At 30.5% G+C, this 22,771-nt stretch overlaps 1 protein-coding gene and 1 pseudogene across 1 annotated transcript; both read left to right on the plus strand.

The window, feature by feature from the left end:
• Positions 1–6,033: 6,033 nt before the first annotated feature.
• Positions 6,034–8,986, plus strand: LOC145160134 (putative serine protease EDA2). The gene is made up of 12 exons (XM_079079242.1): positions 6,034–6,426; positions 6,563–6,688; positions 6,806–6,961; positions 7,043–7,225; positions 7,313–7,429; positions 7,506–7,559; positions 7,651–7,722; positions 7,817–8,025; positions 8,110–8,204; positions 8,298–8,372; positions 8,449–8,532; positions 8,635–8,986. Exons 1-12 carry the CDS (start codon positions 6,241–6,243, stop codon positions 8,751–8,753), a joined length of 1,476 nt encoding a protein of 491 aa, XP_078935368.1. The 5' UTR covers positions 6,034–6,240; the 3' UTR covers positions 8,754–8,986.
• A 6,563-nt stretch (positions 8,987–15,549) lies between these two features.
• On the plus strand, positions 15,550–21,801 carry LOC145158193 (putative serine protease EDA2; annotated as a pseudogene).
• Positions 21,802–22,771: the final 970 nt, after the last annotated feature.

Consider the following 22,771-nt stretch of genomic DNA (forward strand, 5'->3'; position numbering starts at 1 on the left):
GTCAAGCTTAAGGAAGGAGGAAGTTTGTATTGGTGCAAGGAAGAAAGGATCTAGCTTGGATCCATTACCCTTTTATGATTTTTGAGTTATTGAAGGTATAAAGCTCATACCTTGACCTTTGTTCTTCTTATTTCAATTTTGAGTTCATTTTGGATGATTTTGGTCCCTTCCATGGATGTTCTTGGAGTTTGAGGAACTCTAGTGTTTCTTGTGGATCCCAAATGGTCATTAGTTTTCTTAGAATGAGAAAAGAGTCATGTTTAGGTCTATCTTGTGTTCTTCAGCAAGCTTTGGACATATTAACGACTTAATGGACGTAGGGTTGTAGATCTTGCTTTGGGGTGAGTTCCTAATGGATAAACTTGGAAACTTTATCCATTAAGTCATTGATAAAGACTAGATCTGAAGTGTTGAGCTTAGATCTATAAGGATTAAGCTCTTAATGAAGAATTATAGAATCTGCCAGTAACCACGGTGTGTCCAAGGAATGACCACGATGTGGTGGAGTCCAGCTTCGTGATTGTTTTGTTCGAACATGTCCACGACGTGGCCAAGGAGGGTCTACGACATGGCGAGGTCCTGCATATCGTCTATTTGTCATGACACGCCCACGACGTAGCCAAGAGGTCTCCATGTCGTGGTGGTTGTTGACTTGGTTGACCGTTGACTTTTGTAGATCGTTGACCGCTGGATTTTAGCTCGTTTGACTTAGGGTTAAACTTGGCAGATTTAGGTTGTTAATTGAGGATTTATCTCTTTTGGTTTTAGTCGGTTTGCGGGATTGGGCAGTGCAAGGTGTGAGAGTACGAGTATACTAGTTAACTACGATAACTCTTTGTTATACATGTGTAGTTTAGAACACTTGATGTCTTGGTATGCTAGACTGGTAGGGTCTTGCTTGTTGATCGTATGCTACTTTTAGGAGTTATGCTAGTTATCAGGATTATGCATGGTTGACCAGCGAAAGACTTTATTGAGAAGTGGTCAATGGTAGGGTAATTAGGGAAGGCTAGTTACGAAAGGTATGTGATATGTTAGTATATGTATTATATGTTTATGTTACATGATTATGTTGTAATGTTGGTAATGGTTCTATGTAGTCTAAGTTGGATAGCTTAAGAACTCTTGGTTTAATATGTTATTACGATGTTCTTGTCTGATTGTTCGCTCTCGGGTGGATCATTTGTTCGACTGTCTATTTGATCTCTGACTTCATATGACTTCATGTATTGTATGTAAGACTAGGATTTGTCCCCTCACACTTGTAGGAGTGTTATAAGATTAGATTTGGTATGTAGCATTCACTTGGGATAAAATAGGCCCGTTGGCTGAAACAGATCGGAAGTGATTATCAGGTTGTGGAGGACTACAACATTCACATGATAGGTTTGGGAACGCATGGTTGTTATGTATTTCATATACATGTTGATAGGAGATTTGGCAGGTCGGCTCTAGAGCCGAGAACTTTGTGTAGATATATATATATATATATATATATATATATATATATATATATATATATATATATATATATATATATATATATATATATATATATATATATATATGTAGTATAAGGGGAACTCACAAAGCTTTATGCTTACAGTTGTGGATAAAAGGTTTTGGAAATAGATCTAGATTACATGCCTAATTTTTGGTGTTTGATTTCGATCCATGTCTAATTTTCATTTTCGTATATGATTTTCTTCTTAGATCTATAGTCACTTTCTGATAGAAACCATCACAACAACAGAGTATTCATGTGTGATTAATTATTGTTTATTCATATATTTAATGTTTATTGATATTTTTTTGGTTTGCTTAATAGAATGTTATTTAAAGATAAAATAGATTGTTATTTCCTATGATTTTAGCAATTTATATATCACTAAGAAAAATCTTGAACCCATGCAAAACATGGGCACATGGGCCCTTTTCTAATTTATATTAATGTTATATGTATAATTTGTCGACGTGCCAAACAATTTTGTGGTCACTATATTTATATAATTTTTTTAGTGTACGTTGTTTGTTAGCTTTGCACAATTATTAAAATACATAATTATGGGCGAAGTGGATTGGTTGAACTTGTAGCAAGTAGGATAAAGACATGCATGGTTAGAGTGTCTAATTCAATATTCAATAATAATAATAACAACTATAATTGATAATCATGTCCACCCTCATGTAATTCTGTTTCATATAAATACTTTATTATTCTAAAATAAATTGATCCAAAATTTAATCTTAGAATTAAACATTTGGAAATTATACTCGTACGAGTAAATCGAAGATATTAATTTCAATTCAGATTGGTATTTTTTTAACGAACGGATGAATTATTTTAATAATTATTTTAATAAAAACTAATAAAATCTCCTTATCATTTCATACTATATTATAAAGGAAACATTTTTCTTTCATCACATTCATTTGAAACTTCCATGCATTTTTCCTTTGACCACATTCATTTGAAACTCCTATGACTTTTCAATTTCTTTCTAATAATGATTATAAGTTGGTTAATAAGATTAAATATCAAATTTAAAGTGTAATCATATATAAACTAAATTTCAATATTAAAAAAATATCTTTACTTCTACTTATAAAGTTATATTTTTGTAAATCTTTACATATTATACTTAATTTATTAGTTTTAATATATTGTTGGATGTAACCATTATCATTTTAAAACTACAACTTTTGAACAATTTGTATAAAATATTTAAATTATAAATTTAAATATAACATTACAGGACCAACTTAAATATAAATTTTAGTTCAACTTAAGCAACCCAAATAATATTTTGTAAATAGTTAAAAGTGATAAATTGTAGTGTATTTCTAATAATGATTATAATTTGGTTAATAAGGTTAGATAAATATCAAACCAAAAGTGTAATCATAAATAAACTAAATTTCAATTTTAAAATAATATATTTACTTCTACTTATAAAGTTATGTCTTTAACTTTTAACATATTATACTTAATTTATTAGATTTAATATGTTGTTGTATGTAAACCATTATCAATTTAAAACTACAATTTTTGAACAGTTTTGACTAAATACTTAAACTGTTAATTTAAATATAACATTACAATGTCAACTTAAATACAAATTTTACTTCCACTTAAAAAACACAAAGGATATTTTGTGAATACTTAAAAGTGATAAATTATAATGCTAAATGTAGAAACTAAATTGTAATATCAATTTAACTAAAATATTTCCTAAAGATATTTTTATAATCGTTAAAAGTTTTCAAATAAGTAGCTTAAAATAACTTACAATAACAATAGTTAAAAATAACTCTATATAAATGTTTATATTGTCACCTTTAAAAAAATTATTTGATGTTTTAAATAATTACAATGACAAAAATTAAAAAGTTAAGCAAATAAATTTTCAAAAATTAATTATCAATAAAAACAACTATATATAACATTAAAGCATATATTATATTTCATTTTATTCATGAGTAACCTGCGGGTAGAGGTCGTTCAAAAGATTAAGATTATGCAGTTTTAATAGATGTATATATTATCATATAATTCAAAATAATCAATATATTATATCAACTTAGTATATGAATTATTATATCAAATTTAACAACAACATTATTGTTATATTTAAAAACATATATTTGTAAAAATTTCAGCTATATAGATGCTTCTGCGCAAAGCGCGGACATTCGCCTAGTTATTGTAATAAAAGAATATTTTTATTCTCATTTTGACATTTGTCACCATATTAGGCTTCATAATTAATGCATTTTTTTTGTTATGTATCTCTATTATGTCTCCTAATTAATGTATGCCACTTGTCAACCTATTGATTCTCCATTTCAAATTTCAAAATTTAAAATTTTTCACTCTAATTATATTAAATTAATAACATTAGAATAAAATTTAACATAAAATTAACACAAATTATAAAGTGATATATAATTTTACACATTTATTTAAAACAATGATTATAATTTTATATAACTAAAAAATCTCTTAATTAATAATTTATTTAAAATAATTGATTAATAATTTTGAGTTTTTACTATTAAAGTTTAATTATCTTTGTAACCGTGCGTTTCCACGGGTTATAAACTAGTGTTTAAATAAACAAATAAAAAAATTATACAAAACATTCTCCTACGAAATTACTTTATAAAGAGACAAAAACAGGCATTCTTATATCTCATTTAAGTATTACACTTTTATCCACGTGCCATGTTTTTTTTTTTTTTTAATTTTTTACAATTTTTTGCATTTTATGAATTATGATGATATATTGGATTGATTGTGATTTATCACCAAATCCTTTCAACCAAAGCATTCAATATATCTCTAATTGAAGAAAAAAATGTACTATTTTTCATATTTGAAACATGAGCAACGTTTATCATAATTTTTCTTTATAAAAGATATTCACATTTTATTTTATTTTAACAGTACAATGCTTGAGTTTGTATACAATCTAATGGCTTATTTGATTATCTACAAAATTTCTAGAATACCTTTTAATAGTTTTAAAAAACTAGCAAAATTAAAGATTACAAATAAAAATTTTATAAATCAGGAATAACATCAAATAAAAACTTAAGTAGTTAATTGTATATATTTTTTGTACACCAACTCTTTGAGAAAAATATCTCAAAGTTAGTTGGGATAAATTTCTTAAGATTTGTTAAGCTAGCTAATTTACACACAGAAATTCATTTACGACCCTTCCATTTACAACTTATTCACAAAAAAGTTTTCGCTTACACCGTTTTTATGTATGTAATTTATTGTATACCATTATTTGATTAAGGTACAGAGAATGGATTGTAATTCTTGAAGAAAAAATTAAATAAGAATAAAATAAATTGAAATTATTAATTACTTTCTACTGAGTTATAAATGTTAAAAAAATAATAATAATAAAAAAATAAAAAATAAGGTCAAAAGTGAAATTAGAAAACAGTAGTGTCTAGGATAATCATTACTGAAATTATCGGTCATAGTCACATACATATCTAATAATCCTATGTGAATCTTTGAAATCTATATGAAGTTAAAGCTATGTTTGATACATTAACTAAAAGGTTATCATATTGCATGAAAAGCTATCTTAGTTAATAAAAAAATATATAATTTGATAAAACTAGCTTGAGGAATATAAAATAACATAAAAAATGACAGGTAAAATTATACTTTATTTTTAAACTAAATTAACCAAACACGAATCATAAAATTTGATCCCTATATATTCGGAATTAGAAAACAACTTTTATTCCAAGATTTAGTTATGATTTATGCTTAGAAATTATTTCAAAGAGAATGAGGTAAATCGGTAGAAAAACGAGCTAAATATCGAAGTCTGGCAAAATTGGGCCATTGTTGCCTACTGGACCCGGGCTTGGTATGCTGGGAGCCTGGGAGTTTTGGGCTGAAATACATTTAGAATTTCTGTTTTTGGTACGATTTATATTATTTATCTTTTAAAACAACTTTTTTCGATATTTTAATGGGTATTTTTAACATTATTTTAGTTATTAAATTTACGAAATTACGAAATTAAGATCGTCATCCATCAGCCATCATTTTATCCCAAGCAAGCAACATGATTCTTTTATGTACGAATAGAATCATATATAGTTGGGTTCCTAGGAAGCAGCTATGTAATTTTACTTTAACCTTTTCAAATATTTTTCTATTAAAATTACAATATCATTACTAACGTTTTAGTAATTACAAGTATTACATCCCTGTTTTTTTTTTTCTTTTGCATTTAAACTAGATAAACAAATCCTCAAGTTAATTTCTTACGTATTCGTGTCTATTAACAAAAAATGTCACATACCTTATTTAATAAAAATTTACTAGAGTACTAGACTAAATACCAAACAACCCTTACCAATTGGGCTTAGTGTAAGAAGGCTCAATAATCCGAAGTCTTTAAATCATTGGGACAGAATGGCCATACCTAAGTGATTGGGCCGGGTTTATGTATACGGGTCGAGTTGTAGAAGCCGCGATACAACTAGATTCTCCACCAGCAATGGAAGATCGCCTTTGACGTCACAAGGGAAGACAATAAATTCACTCTAATCTACATACATAGTAGAAGTAGAGCTTAATCACACATCAACAAGATTACGTGACAAAAAAACATCAAATTCATCGTTTATTAGAGCAACAGTTTGTTAAAAGAGATCGAATTTTCGATTGAGGATTGCAGATTTGACAAAAGGAGATAAAAAATGAGGGCGTTGGTAGATTCACTTGGGCTTTTGTTCATGATTTCGATGTTCAGTGCTTGTAACGGGCTATCTACTCCTCGAATCATTGAACGCATGCACATCAGCAGTAGTGGTAGCAGCAACAGCAGTTATTTGACCAAGGATGAGCTCTGGTTCAATCAGACGCTCGATCATTTTTCCCCTTACGTATGCATTCTCTCCCCCTTTAATCTTTATGTCATTTACCATTAATTTTATGAAGATTAGACATCTAATTTTGTGAAATTGTTCATGAATTCCCAATCGGTATGTATGATGAGTCATTGTGTTTTGGCATTTACAGGATCATCGTAAGTTTGGGCAGCGGTATTACGAGTACTTGAACGAATTCAAGCTTCCCCATGGTCCAATCTTCTTAAAAATATGTGGTGAAGCTGCATGTAACGGGATATCAAATGACTATATGAGCGTACAATACCAAAATCTTCATACATGATCATATATCTATAGCCTTTATTCATGAATTTTATGTTTATACGTGAAAGCAATTGTCCCTGATGGATCATAATCTTCTAATTCCATACAGATTTTGGCAAAGAAGTTTGGAGCTGCTTTAGTTACACTTGAGCATCGATACTACGGAAAGAGTTCTCCATTCAAATCTCTAACAACCAAAAACCTAAAATTTCTTTCATCTAAGCAGGCACTGTTTGACTTAGCTGCTTTCCATCAATTCTATCAGGTTTATAGATGAATTTATTTGGAATAATTCAAATATTGGTACTTTTAGTTTCATAACATATTATTCTCCATGATCTTGTAGGAATCATTAAACTCAAAACTCAACAGAACAAATATTGAAAATCCATGGTTTGTGTTTGGTGTTTCTTATGCTGGAGCTCTTAGCGCATGGTTTCGTTTGAAGTTCCCTCATCTCACATGTGGGAGTCTTGCAAGCTCTGCTGTAGTTAATGCTGTTTACAACTTCACTGAATTCGACCAACAGGTGATGAACAATGTTTAAAAAAAAAAAAAAAACATTTATCTTTATTTAAGGGACGTTTTTGTTCACAAATCTTTTCTGTTATGACAGGTTGGTGAGTCAGCAGGACCTGAATGTAAAGCTGTATTACAAGAAGTTACTCAACTTGTTGAAGAAAAGCTTGCATCTAATAGTAACGCATTGAAGACCACATTTGGTGCTACTCAGGTAATATATATGAAGTGATTGACTATTTGACTTTATGAACCTGTCATGTTTGACTACTATAATATCCTTTTTTCAGCTAAAAATAGATGGTGACTTCTTGTATTTTCTAGCGGATGCTGCAGCCATAGCTGTAAGTTTTTTCACATATATATTTATATATACCTTTTCCATAGCTGACATGAATCATGAATTCATGATATATCATATATGAATCTTTGTAGTTTCAATATGGGAATCCGGATAAACTTTGCACACCAATGACTAAAGCTAAAAAGGCGGGAGAAGATCTAGTGGTAATTCCAATTTCCAATTTCCAAGTTTCTTGTTCTTGAATTCTTTTTCTTAATACAATCTTGAAACTAAAAAAAAGTAACAACCTTTATGCAGAATGCATATGCAAAATACGTGAAGGAATATTATGTAGGAAGTTTTGGAGCTGAAGTTGAATCATATAACCAAGAAAATCTTAAAAAGACAAACCCAAGTATGTATGAATCTGGTGATCGATTATGGTGGTTTCAAGTTTGTAGTGAAGTTGCATATTTCCAGGTGGCACCTTCAAATGATAGCATTCGCTCTTCAAAGATTGACATAAGGCATGTGACATATCAACATTATGACACATTTTAATCATTAATATAAAATCCAAGTTTCATGATTCTGTTATTAAAATTTAACAGGTATCATTTGGATCTATGTAAAAATGTATTTGGAGAAGGTGTGTATCCACTTGTTAATGCTACAAATCTTTACTATGGGGGCAAAAACATTGCTGGTATGAACTATGAACTATGAACATTACTATTTACATGTAAATTTCAGGGTTAATTTCTTTTTGATGAATTTTGTTGAAATATGTAAAATGTAGGATCAAAAATAGTTTTTACAAATGGGTCACAAGATCCATGGAGACGAGCATCAAAGCAAGTGTCATCTGAAAGCAGTAAGTCTCCAACCCTAATATTTTATTTTTTGTTTCTATCACTTAATTTGTGTTTTTTTTATAATTTTATTTGTAGTGCCATCATATATAATTAGTTGTCATAAATGTGGTCATGGAAGTGATTTAAGAGGTTGCCCACAGTCTCCTTCGCCTCCTGAAGGTTTGTAAATTGTATATATTTTTCATGTGTGCGTAATATTAATTATTAATTATTAATTATTATATAACAATTCGTGACTGAATAATGAAATTATAATTTCAGGAAGCTCAAAGGGGTGTAGTTCACCGGATGTGGTTGACAAAGTAAGACATGAGATTGTAGAACAGATAGACTTATGGTTGGCTGAGTGTCATGATTTTGGTAAGTGTTCAAGCCAATAAGTCTTCAGAAGAACATGTGGATAGTTGCTTCATTCATGATCTTAATTATCTGTTTTTAGTGAGATTGAGAGATGATGATGCAAATAAGACATGCAATGTATCAAAACCTTTGTTGCATGTAAATTGCAAACATTTTTGATACTCATTACCTTGTATTCTTTTGTGAATATTGATGTTTGTTCTTCTTGGATTAAGCTGTTAGCTAGTAAAATGAATGTCATGTTTTATGATCATGTCGTGTTTGGTTACTATAAAAACATATGAGAGTAGAATGTTGATAACTTGAGATTCCCACTTTGGTTTTAATGATAACAACATTGAACCAAGATCATATGGTTATTTAACAATTTCTTTGTTTGTGTGAAAGATACTATTGTGAAAGTATTATCAAGTATTATACATCTAAGTGATCAAAACAATTCAAGCTTAAACACATATAATGTGTTTATGCGCCCCCATGAAGGGCATCAACAAATACTTTCAACGAAGTTCTTTTTTTATGTTTGGCCAATGAAAGAAAGATCTTTAAGAGATTTTACTACTCAAATTTACTCCTGTTATCTTTTGAGGCGTGGTGACGAGGTTGAGGTGAAAATAGGGATGATTGTTAGGCAATCATTTAAGGGATCATCCTATGTATATCCATCCTTGTAAGAGATTAGATTACTCAAATTTTAATAATCATACATGTTTTGTTTTGTATGTAGCTTTAATAATTAAAAAAGGTATTACGGCACTTTCTTATAAAACTATCGACGGTATTACAAAAATAGATCATAGTGATCGATGTAGAACATGTGAATATTCATGTAGTACCCCTTGTTGCTTCAATGAGAGGGATAGAGGCTAGGTTAGCTGTAAGATGGTTATTGGCTCACATATACTTTCATTCATGAAACTAGGTTAAAACCCGTGGAACCCACGGGTGTTAATTTTAAATAGAATTAAAAATTTAATTAATTATGTAATAAAGTAATATATCATTAATTTATAAAATTTATGAATTGTAATATAATTTAAAAGATAACCTTTAAGAAAGAACGTACCTTTGTAAGCAGAAATATTACAGTTGTAGTGGTTAAAGATGGATGGTTTGATGTAGTATGTAAATTAATGTTACTTGTATTATCTAAGTAGAAATTATTTAATTTTGTATTATTTTTAGACTTAAATGAATGCATTATATGTCTGCCAGGTAAACCTATAACAATAATTAGTTTATAAACTAAGCTACGTAAAAGATAACAATAATAAATTCATAATCTTTGTATTTTGAACAGATGCGTTGTACTATAATTTTAAACCACAATTGTTATTTCCGAATGTTTTGAAGATTATATCAATTGTATTTATATTTTAAGGATACATGATAATTTTGATGATAATAAAATTAATAAGTTTATATTTATATTTTAAAGGGAAATTCCTTTTAAAATCATCTATATAAGAAGAAGAGTAGCTTGGGAGTGTAGTTACACTTACATACTTCCATTGTTATCAGCTTTCAACATGTAATGCTTAAAATTATTTTATTACATATAAGAAATTGTGTTGGTTTAAATTAAAAACAATATAAAAAAAATAAAAAACAAAAAGAAACTAACTCTTTCTTGAACTCATTAATTTCAACAATGTCAGAATTAATGAACAATTTGGTTACATCAAAATAACTTTTGGTTTGACCAATTCCTGTAAAAATAAATTAGTCAATAAAAGTAAATTCAAAAATATATATATATACAAAGCGTGAATACAAACCATCCCAAATGTTAAGTTTAACAAACCGCATCACTATAACAACACAAGTAACCGTGGGGTTAGTTTTGAGGTATTGTGACATTTGGTATGTTTAAGTTCCAAATATAGTGACCTTCAGGTGTACAGACCTAAATAAAAAATGAAATTAGTTATTACGAAAAAATTGTGATTACAAATAATAAAGAAATAAAAGAAATATAATCTCACAGTAGGTTGCTAATAGTCATCTTTATGTAATGCTTGGATGGGTTAGGATTTGATGTTTCAAGTGCCCGAAATGAGACAATTTGTCCAATAACATCTACACAAGTATAACAAAATATAATAACTAAGATTAAGTTAAATACTAAAATGTATAATAAATTACACAAGTTATAAAAGTGGTTGGAATAAAATTAAATAACTAACCAAATAATGAGTCTCTTGGGCATGTTTGTTCGATAATAGAATTAAAATCAACAAACACAAATCCACTCACCGGACCTGAAAAATCCTCACATTTTTTTAGAATACTTTTCCAATTCAAAGTTATGGTTTGTTTATGACCCGTAGCACTAAAACCATTATTCACAACTGTCATGTTGGGTTTTAAAATGATATAAGTTTGACCTTCCTTTAAAAGATCATCAAATCTGGAAAAAATTTGATTGAAAACACGATAATGGTATTTTGTACCCTGTTAAATCAAATAAATAACAATTATTTTATTGTTTGAAACATATGTAATATTGAATGGGATATTAAAAAGATACTACAACAAACCTCCTCATCCATTAGGATCATTTCAATTGATAAAACCACATTATTCTTTATAAAGTTCCACATTTTTACCACCCGCACTTTGATATGTGAATCATAATCAATCTGTTCAATGTTTTTGAGGTATACTTTATTACCTATATTCATTTCCTGCAAACAATTGAAAGCATATTGAAATTCAAAGTTAAGTATATATTCCATTGTTAAAAGAAATAAAATGTCGAGTTTCAGTTTAATAATTTGGAAAATAGGATCCTACTTAAAATTACACCAATCTTTGACTTTCATATGAGATTTTATACCTTTACTTATCATCATTATTTTTATCCACATTGACAAATGATGCATCCATAAAAAAAAGGATCCAGTGGTAACATGAATAATATAAGTAAGCAAATAGTAGATGTAATATGGTACTTTATTAATTTAAAATGTAATTTTTTTGTTAAATGAAAGTATATTGCTATTTGTTCTTAGTTTGAGATGGATATCTTTGTTTTGAAGAATCATAAGGGATTAAATCCATTAAAGATAATATTGAAACAATGAAGATCCACCAAAGGTTTAAATCTGAATAGTTTGTGTAACAGAATAGGCATAAAACGTAAACAGTGTAACAGAATAAGCAGAAATTGAAAAACAGTTTTTTGTATACAGAAAAGTTAAGTACAATGCTATTAGAGATAAATAATTGAATGTATATTACTAATTGTTCTTAGTGAAGTACAAAAAAACCTTTTACCTTTTTGTGTAAATTGTGGAAAATAGGTATGTGGTTAGACAAAACAGCCCCGTAAGTTAGAAAATTTTGTCAAAACAACCATGAATCTGTAATAGGGGCAAAGACGTAAATATTAATGTGGTTAAATTATGGTCAAACAATAAAGTAGTAAATTATGCACTTTGTGTAGCAAAATAAGTAGAAACGAAAACATTGTAACAAAATAAGCAGAAAAATAAAAACAGTTTTTGTATACAGAAAAGTTATGTACTTTGTTGATATTATTGGTACTTTAAACAATATAAAGAAAGAGCTTGTAAACAAAGAAGAATAGAGTAAAGAAAGCACATACACACACATAAATTTTTGAAACAAATATATGAACTAATGAGTATAAGATAAACAATTTATGTTTCAATTTTAATTGTGTTAGACTATTTAGCCCATATTCGGTTGTACTTTAGAAAGTCTCCGAAAAAAGCATTTTCATCCATATACAAAACTTTTTTCAAATCCATCAATATGTTTAATAAAAGTTCTTACCTTTGATGAGATAAAGAAAGAACCTGTAAACAAAGAAGAATAGAGTAAAGAAAGCACATACACACACATAAATTTTTGAAACACATATATGAACTAATAAGTATCAGATACACGAAAAAGTAGGATGTTATTATATTAAGATGACGATTTTGACATTTTTTAACGATTGTTTATTGAAAGCTTTTTAACTTACATGTATTGAAGAGATGGCTAATAAAACGTTTTTTTCCTCTGCTCCTACAATGGATCTATGAAAGAATGGAAGTGTGAAGATGATATGGAGAAAGGTAAGAATATTTATCCAAGAAAACCAATCAAAGATATATAAACTTCCTAATATTACGTTAAATAAGGTTGTGATCAGATTGAAATAATTAATTACGTATTTTAGAGTAAAAGTCGATTAATGAGTTTCCTTGTTAGATATACATGCAGTAAATAGATAATTACATTCTGGAAAAATATGTTTGCTCAAAAGAGTATAATATATTTTGAATATTAAAATGGGATATGCTCACCTTATTTAAAGGGGTTTTTTTGTTTCGGTCAAACGATATAATAAGAAATTTTTAAATTAATGCAAGAAGATTGAAGAGATGAGATAAAACGGAAGTGAAAGGCATTTTTAGTGTTTCACTTGAATGAAAAAAGCGGGAAAATTCGAATTAGGGGTCCTTAGAGAATGTCAGGTGGCATATAAGGTACTTATTTATTAGATTAGGGGATTAAAATTTAAATGTTGTTATATCTACGAAACAATTCAAAAAACGGTCTCGTAGATCATTAATCAACGCAAACAAATAACTAACTTAGACATTAAGTTATAGAAGTTCGCAAATCACAATTGTATTGCATTTCAAGTTAATAGGGGTAAAAAAAAGTTGAGTTGCTGGTGAATAGGGGTGAAAAAACTTGAATTGCCAAGTGATAAAAAAAACATGACATTTTAATTGTCAAATATTAATTAATAAAGACATTGCTCTTTGTATTTCTAATTTTCCGCAAACCGTACAAAACACAACATGATTCTTGTCATACATTGTGCAAAAAAACAATCGTTTTGGCGTGAATTGCAACTTGTATTCTTTTGTGAATATTGTTTTTTGTACTTGTAGTTTTGCGAATGGGATGTCTAAGAAAGATAGTTAACCCTAATGATTGTGGTTGAGGGTGCTATCTTCAAGCAAAAATAGACAATAAAACATCTATAATGCATTGAACTCTATAGAATTTTAATGAAGTGATGATAATCATTCTAATTTGCGTACAACTCTATCATTTTTTTTCTACAATGCATTGAACTCTACAAATTTCAATGAAACATTAAAAAAATCATTTATTACAAAACCTAATTTATGAATGTTTTTTACGAACTAAAAAGTTTTATTTTTCTTACCGAAGAGTTTAATGACTTTGAACTTCATATTCATTGAACTTCAAGGTGGGCATTCCACTATGGGCGAGTTTAATCCGTTAACAAAATAGGCGTTCCACGTAATTCAATCATTTCATTAAACTATGCATTGTAGATGATGTGAGGGGAACAGCCCTCACGGTTCTTGAAAAGCAAGCAAGCAACCTATATATATACAAGCTAAGCATATCATTTCTAAATATAAAAGCCAACAAGTGTCATCCACAATGTTATGAATATAACCATATATGTTAACATAGAATTCCAACTGTAAATCTTGTCATAATTAACTAGATTATAAGAAAATCAATCATATGAGTAACAAAACAATTCGTCCAAAATTGTTGTCGAAAGCTCACGTCTATGCTTCCAAATTGTTATGGGATTATTTGGATCCATTGCGGCTTTTTTGCAGCACATAAAATATTGGGGTGACTTTTTGAGCATCGAATTTGAGTGTGACATAAGTATCACATCATATTTTTGCATCACATTCTTTTAACACCTCTTGTAATTTAACCAAGTCGTAACGATCTCAAACCTATTCCACATGGTTGGATGACAAGAGTTTGACAATGTGATCAGTTCAAGTATCCCCACTTGGACCAAAGGTTGAGACTGAGAACTCCCAAATCCCAATAACATATTGATTTAACGATATTTTCATACGAATAAGTAAGAATATAAATACAAAGATAAAATAAAAGTTATAAACAAACTCAGACAAAATACATGAAAACTAAGAATACGAAATGAGAAAGCCAAATTATGAAAGTTGTTGACAAAAAATTACAAAAACTACAACATTAAAGAGCATTTATTCAGGTGTATTGAAACCAAAACAACTTGCCCTCCCTTTAGATACAACATATATGGGAAAATGGTCAAAAAGCCAAAAATGGCCTCAAACGACTACAAGAAGGGATGAGCATTTGACTTGAAAAAAAGGATCGGACATGAAAACGAGGTATTTAGTTCGGTTCTCAGTTCTCCATTTCCCACTAATTGGTTCTCGATTCTCGGTCTGGTTCGGGCCGGGTCCAAAATCGATCCCTAAAAGCACACTTGTAGAACCAAACCGGAACCGAGGTATTCGGTCCGGTTCTTCGGTTCCCGATCCTAGTCCGGATCGATGATCATCCCTAGCTACAGTCTGTATATTTCCACAGGTCAAGTTGTGAAAGCTTTCGATATCACTAATTTTCGACCAACAATAAAAGACTGACCACAAGTTAGCAACATCATAAAATGATATAACACATCAAATTGGTTGCTTTTCATCACAACAATTTGTGATAGGAGATTGTAAAATTTTGAATAATATGTCTTCTTGAGTTTTTCTTTAAAAAAGAAAAGAAATAAAAAGTAATAAAATATGTTCTTGAACTTTATTAAAAAAACAAAATGAAAGAAAATGGAATAAAATAGAGTTAAAATCTATTCGCCAAAAATCAAAATGTCTGGGAAGGAAACGAAAGGAAACAAATAAAGTAGAGGATTCCCCTCAAGAAAATAGAAAGAAAGGAAATAAAGGTTCCCTTCCTGTACTCCCCTAATTTTTAAACTCTGAAGGATTGCATACTTGACAAAGGAGGAAAAAAATGAGGGTGCTGGTGATTTTTGTTAAATTCATGTTCATGATCTTGATCTTCAGTGCTTGTAATGGGTTATCTACTCGAATCATTGAACGCATTCACAGCAGCAGCAACAACAACAACAACAATTATTTAACAACAGACGAGCTCTGGTTCAATCAGATGCTCGACCATTTTTCCCCTTATCTATGCGTTCTTCTCTCCTTCCTATCATTTACCACAAATTTTATGGAAATTTTACTTCTACTGTTTCTGTAGTTGTTTATGGAAATTTAACATCGATGAGTTACTATGTTTTTGCATTTGTAGGATCATCGTCAATTTGGGCAGCGGTATTATGAGTACTTGGAAGAATTCAAGCTTCCCCATGGTCCAATTTTCTTAAAAATATGTGGTGAAGAAACATGTGGTGGGATATCAAACGATTATATGAGCGTATATTACCGAAATCTTCATACATCATTCATATCTAGCCTCTATATATGAATTTTGTGTTCATATGTAGCAATTGTGACTACGTAACCTTTTAATTCCATACAGATTTTGGCAAAGAAGTTTGGAGCTGCTTTAGTTACACTTGAGCTTCGATACTACGGAAAGAGTTCTCCATTCAAATCTCTAACAACCAAAAACCTAAAATTTCTTTCATCTAAGCAAGCACTGTTTGACTTAGCTGCTTTCCGTCAATTCTATCAGGTTTATAGATGAATTTATTTTGAGTAATTCAAATATTGGGTATAGTTTCCTAACATTTTAGCCTCCATGATCATGTAGGAATCATTAAACTCAAAACTCAACAGAACAAATATTGAAAATCCATGGTTTCGTTTGAAGTTCCCTCATCTCACATGTGGGAGTCTTGCAAGCTCTGCTATAGTTAATGATGTTTACAATTTCACTAAATTCGATCAACAGGTGATGAAAATTTTTAAACATATTTCTTTATTTTAAGACTCATTTCACCATTTTTGTGATTACATACATAATGGCACTATGGCAGGTTGGTGACTCAGCAAGACCTGAATGTAAAGCTGTATTACAAGAAGTTACTCAACTTGTTGAACAAAAACTTGCATCAAATGGCAAAGCATTGAAGACCACATTTGGTGCTACTCATGTAATATATATGGAGACTGTAAGTCCCCAAAAAACGTGTGATGTATCAATCCGATCCACTTGATGGTGCGGAATCCCAATCAAGTGGATGATGCAAGATAGAATAGAGAAGAAGAACTTGATGAATCTTTAATGTATTGATGATATGAATGATGATCCAACATAAGATTCACACACACATACTTCTTCTCTCTAACTTTCTCTCTCTAGAACATGATATGAATGAATGAATGCTCCTCTAGAACGCCCCTCCCCTCCTAGACACCCACTAAACACTCCCCTAATGACTATTCATACAAATGGACCTAAAACCCAAGCCCACAACTCAAAGGTTGGACCGAAAACATATGAGTTTTCGGTCCAAGCTACAAATAAACCCAATAATATTTTCGCCCAAGACTAAAAACAATAAATCCTTAGAAAAGCAAAGTATAAACCAATTTTTAGACCCAACAATCTCCCCCTTGGTTTATAGCTTTCTTTTCTTTTGACCCAACAAACTCCCCCTAAAATTGTAGCTTGCTTTTCTTCTCAATCTTCACATTGAGCTTGGGTTCAACGTTAAACTTCAATTTCTTCACAACTTCAAGATGAACATATGAATCTTCTATATGAATGACTTCATCTTGAACAGTTGGGATTTTCTTCAAAATTTGGCTTTAAACGCACGTTGGATGTGGAGGCTTCATGTAGGGATTCTTGAAAATCAGCACTTTCAGCTTGAGAATCTTCAGAGAGAATAACAAAGAGAACGAATCTTCTGGATCACTTCAGCAGGTACATAGATAGCAGCAAATTGATTGAGGAGGCTTCAATGCAATCTGTCACATAATCTTCAAGTACAGCTTTACCTTGCTTTTGGGGTTGAAAGATTGAATGTTGAAAGAATAATCTTCATTTCTTGTTCCTTCGAATGAATATTCTTCGACAATCACGGATGAAGCTTTGGCTTAGAAAATCTCGATACAGTCTCCATGAGTCTCATCTACATCTGAGTTCACTTTTCAAGACAGAAAATTTTGAGATAAAAACAAAACTAAAAGAAAACTTAGCACACAATATTTTTGGATTTTTCATATTTTCTGAAAAAATAAAACATAAACAAAAATGTTTTTGGATTTTTTGAATTTTTTGAAAAAGAAATAACACTATTTTTGGATTTTTAATTTTTCTGATTTTTGTTTGATTTTAAAATTTTTAATTCAATTGGTTTATACTTTGCTTTTCTAAGCATTTATTGTTTTTAGTATTGGACGAAAATATTATTGGGATTATTTGTAGCTTGGACCGAAAACTCATGTGTTTTCGGTCCAGCCTTTGAGTTGTGGGCTTGGGTTTTCGGTCCATTTGTATAAATAGTCATTAGGGGAGTGTTTAGTGGGTGTCTAGGAGGGGAGGGGCGTTCTAGAAGAGCATTCATTCATTCATATCATGTTCTAGAGAGAGAAAGTTAGAGAGAAGAAGTGTGTGTGTGTGTGTGAATCTTATGTTGGATCATCATTCAAATCATTGAATACATTGAAGATTCATCAAGTTCTTCTTCTTCTTCTTCTCCTTCTTCTCCATTCTATCTTTCCCACTTGATTGGGATTCCTCACCATCAAGTGGATCAGATTGATACATCAAGCGTTTTTAGGGACTTACAGGTGGTATCAGAGCTTGAATCGTATAATGCACTAAAGCCGAATTGTTTAGACTCTGTGTTCAATGTGCTGGTAGGCATAAAGGATTCAAAATGACTAGACATAGATTGACAATGAAAGGACTTGACAGTATGGACTTAGATGGTTCTATTTGGACTGACAATACGACGCTCAGGTAGATTGAGCAGTGAGATAAACATGGGAACCTGCAGGATACACTAAAAAATCATATGTATCTAGAATTGTGGCTTAACATTTCCTCGATATATGGACTCGTGTCCTTAATTCCGGTACTGATAGGGCAACTGGGGGGTTCTGATAAAGTAGGTATGTAGGAAATTATTTTGTTGCTTTCTATCTGTCAGTCATATGTTGCTTCCTTTGCGTGATTGGAATATATCCGACCTGGAATGCAACATATGCAACTCAGTCTCTATGCATCTCCTTATCTATGCAATTCTTTCTATCTGTTAGTCATATGTTGTCTCCTCTGCGTGATTGAAAGAGATCCGACCTGGAACACAACATATGCAACATTCTACCTCTCAATCCCTCTATCTGTGTTAGTCACATGCTGTCTCCTCAGCGTGATCGGAAGATCCGACCTGGGACACAACATATGCACTTCTAAATCTATCTTATCTCCTAATAATTGTCTACTCGTCTAAAGTAAGGAATTCTTTGGAAGCACTTAATTGCCAGGGTATATCAGGAAGTGGGAAACACATTCTAGTTCATCTAAAATTGAATCATTTAATAGGTTGTCTGTAGATCTTGCTGCTGAATTTAAGTGGACAACAATATCATTGGTCGTCGTCAGCTAAATGGTCCATTTAGGAATAAGATCACAATGTCTGGTCACTTATAATCTGTCAAATTTGTCCATATCCTTTGTGTTTAAATGGACCACAATACCAGTGATTGACCAGATCTAAGCATGCAGGTGTGTGCTGATAAACGATATTGAATTGTCTGACAACTTTGATCCCAAATCAGTCTTAAATTTAGTTATCATTTTTGTTTTTGTTAAATTTATTCATAGTTTTCCTCTATGCACAAATTTAAGAGGGAGAATTAAAAATTTTTAAAATCAAACAAAAATCAGAAAATAAAAAAAATACAAAAATATGTTTATTTCTGTTTTTATTTCTTTTTCAGAAAAATCAAAAATCCAAAAAAAATATTTTTTTTTCTTTCGAGTATTTTTTACTTCTTAGTGATTTCTTCTGTGTGCTAAGCTTTCTTTTAGTTTTGTTTTTATCTCAAAGTTTCGTTTGTCTTAAAAAGCGAACTCAAAGGAAGAAGAGACTCAAGGAGACTGTATCGGATCTTTCTGAGCCAAGGTTACATCATTGAACAACTGTGGTACAACAATGATCATTAAACAATACTCATTCGAAGGAACAAGAAATGAGGATTATTTTTCAACATTCAATCTTTCAACCCCAGAAGCAAGGTGAAGTTGTACTTGAAGATTACGTGGTAGATTGCATTGAAGCATCCTCAATCAATTTGCTGCTATCTATGTATCTGCTGAAGTGATCCCGAAGAATCGGTCTCTCTGTTATTCTCTCTGAAGATTCTCAAGCTGAAAGTACAGATTTTCAAGAATCCATACAAGAAGCCTCCACACCCAACGTGCGTTCAAAGTCAAATTTTGAAGAAAATTCCAACTATTCAAGATGAAGTTATTCACATAGAAGATTCATATGTTCATCTTGAAGTTGTGAAGAAATCGAAGATTAACGCTGAAGCCAAGCACAAAGTGAAGATTGACAAGAAAAGCAAGCTACAAACCTATGGGGGCTTGTTAGGTCAAAAGAAAAGAAAGCTATAAACCAAGGGGGAGATTGTTGGGTCAAAAATATGGTTTATACTTTGTTTTTATAAGCATTTATTTTTTTCGGTCTTGGGCCGAAAACTATCTTGGGTTTAATTGTAGCTTGAACCGAAATCTCATGTGATTTCGGTCTGCGTATTGGGTTTTCGGTTTGGGCCTTGTACTTTGGGTCCATACCTATATATAGAAGTAAGGGTGAGGAGTGTAAGTGTTGGCCATATTGCAAAAAGGGAAGCCATTAGTGGAGGAGCATGTGCTAGAGAGAGAAAGTGAGAGAGAACTTGTGTATGTTTTAGATCTTGTATATTGTTCATTATTCAAATCATTGAATACATTGAAAATTCATCAAGTTCTTCTTCTTCTTTTCCATTCTATCTTGCATCATCCACTTGATTGGGATTCCGCACCATCAAGTGGATCAGATTGATACGTCAAGCAAATTTGGGGACTTACAGAAATGGTGTTTGACTTTATGAACTGTCATGTTTGACTACTAAAATGTCCTTTTTCTGCTGAAAATAGATGGTGATTTTATATATTTTCTAGCAGAGGATGCATCCATAGTTGTAAGTGTTTTTTTACACATGTATTTAATCTCTTCGCTGATGTATATTAATGTGACATGATATTTGAATCTTTATAGTTTCAATATGGGAATCCAGATAAACTTTGCACCCCAATGACTAAAGCTAAGAAGGCTGGAGAGGATCTAGTTGTAATTGACTTACAAATCTCTTTGAAAATCTTCTTCTCAAACTTTTTTATAATAACAAAGAAGCAATCTTTATGCAGAAAGCGTATGCAAAATACGTGAAGGAATATTATATAGGAAGTTATGGAGCAAATGTTGAATCATATAACCAAGAAAATCTTAAAAAGACAAACCCAAGTGTGTATGAATCTGGTGATGGGTTATAGTGGTTTCAAGTTTGTAGTGAAGTTGCATATTTCCAGGTGGCACCTTCAAATGATAGCATCCGTTCTTCAAAGATTGACATAAGGCATGTACATATCAACATATGTCACATTTTAATCATTAATATAAAATCCAAGTTTCATGATTCTATTATTTTAATTAACAGGTATCATTTAGATCTATGCAAAAATGTATTTGGAGAAGGTGTGTATCCGGTTGTTGATGCAACAAATGTTTACTATGGGGACAAAAACATTGCTGGTATGAACTATGAACATTACTATTTATATGTAAATTTCAGGGTTAATATTTTTTGGTGAATTTTCTTGAAATATGTAGGATCAAAAATAATTTTTACAAATGGGTCACAAGATCCATGGCGATGTGCATCAAAGCAAGTGTCATCTGAAAGCAGTAAGTCTCTAACCCTAATATTTTATTTTATTTTCTTTGGATTTTTGTTTCTGTGACTTAATTTGTGTGTTTTTAATTGTAGTGCCATCTTATATAATTAGTTGCCATAATTGTGGTCATGGAAGTGATTTAAGAGGATGCCTACAGTTTCCTTCAGCCCCTGAAGGTTGTTAGTATATCTATATTTTTCAACTTCATCTGTCCCATTTGTTTGTAACATTATAAATCTAAAACTATACATTGCAGGGAGCTCGAAGAACTGCAGTTCACCTGATGCGGTTGAGAAAGTAAGACATGATATGATACAACAGATAGATTTATGGAGATAGATTTATGGCTGGCTGAGGCCTGAGTGTCATGCAATTGGTAAGTCTTCAATCTAACCAGTGTCATGTGTCTTTATAATTATAGTATGTATGAATGATGTTGAATATTTTTCTGGTTCATGATCTTATTTGTTTTTGATGAGATAGTATGCAATGCTATGCATCATCATGATGATGCAGATAAGGCGTTGGTGTGTAAATTGCAACAATTTTGTCACCCTTCTTATTTCCTTTTGCCTGCTTCATTAAATTCAAACATCACAGATATAAGGGTTCAGTTATTTGAGGGAGATCATATTTCCGAGTTCATTTTTTGTTTGAATTTAATAATATGTGTTAGGGTTAAAATGTGATGCATGTTTTTTTCTTCTTGTTATCATCGAGGGTTGAAATCTGGTTTGGTTCTTTAGATATTGTGTTTTGGGTTTGATTTGGCCTAAAAGATGCATATTTATTGGGCTTGGGTTTCCTTTTATTTAGCTTAGCTGAAAAAACGCATTTTGATCTAAGGCCCTATTAATTTTATTAAATTATTATGTTATATATAATCTATTCTAATAAATAAATAAATAAAAATTAACGCATGTCATATTTTTATTGATTTGGCCGCATTTCATATTTCATTTTGTGTTTATATTCAGTTAAATATTTTTCCATAGTGGTTTTTTTTTAATTTTATTAATTACACATATGACATAGTATTTATAGGTCAAATGAGACTTTTCTTTCTTGATGTAATAAATAGATTTTAATTTTAAAAATGGAATAATTGATTCATTTTCATTCGAAATTCAAAATTTTCATATTTAATTTTCAACTTAATATACTTAATGTATTAATTTAAAATATATTATTAATTATTAAATATAAAATATTATTTTATTATTGGTAGATTTTTATTTTAAAAATGATTAATGTTTAAACCTTCGTATATATAACTTTTTTGTTTTAATCAACTCATGTAATATATGAG

Source organism: Lactuca virosa, chromosome 2 (assembly GCF_052849685.1).
Source record: "Lactuca virosa cultivar CGN04683 chromosome 2, Lactuca_virosa_CGN04683_v6, whole genome shotgun sequence".
NCBI lineage: Eukaryota > Viridiplantae > Streptophyta > Magnoliopsida > Asterales > Asteraceae > Lactuca > Lactuca virosa.

What these genes read in the sequence shown, in the direction of transcription:
- LOC145160134 (XM_079079242.1), top strand. Translation starts at nt 6,241, where the DNA reads ATGAGGGCGTTGGTAGATTCACTTGGGCTTTTGTTCATGATTTCGATG. An exon ending in TCACTGAATTCGACCAACAG is followed by an intron (nt 7,226 to 7,312) that starts GTGATGAACAAT and finishes CTGTTATGACAG; the next exon opens with GTTGGTGAGTCAGCAGGACC. An exon ending in GCAAGTGTCATCTGAAAGCA is followed by an intron (nt 8,373 to 8,448) that starts GTAAGTCTCCAA and finishes TTTTATTTGTAG; the next exon opens with TGCCATCATATATAATTAGT.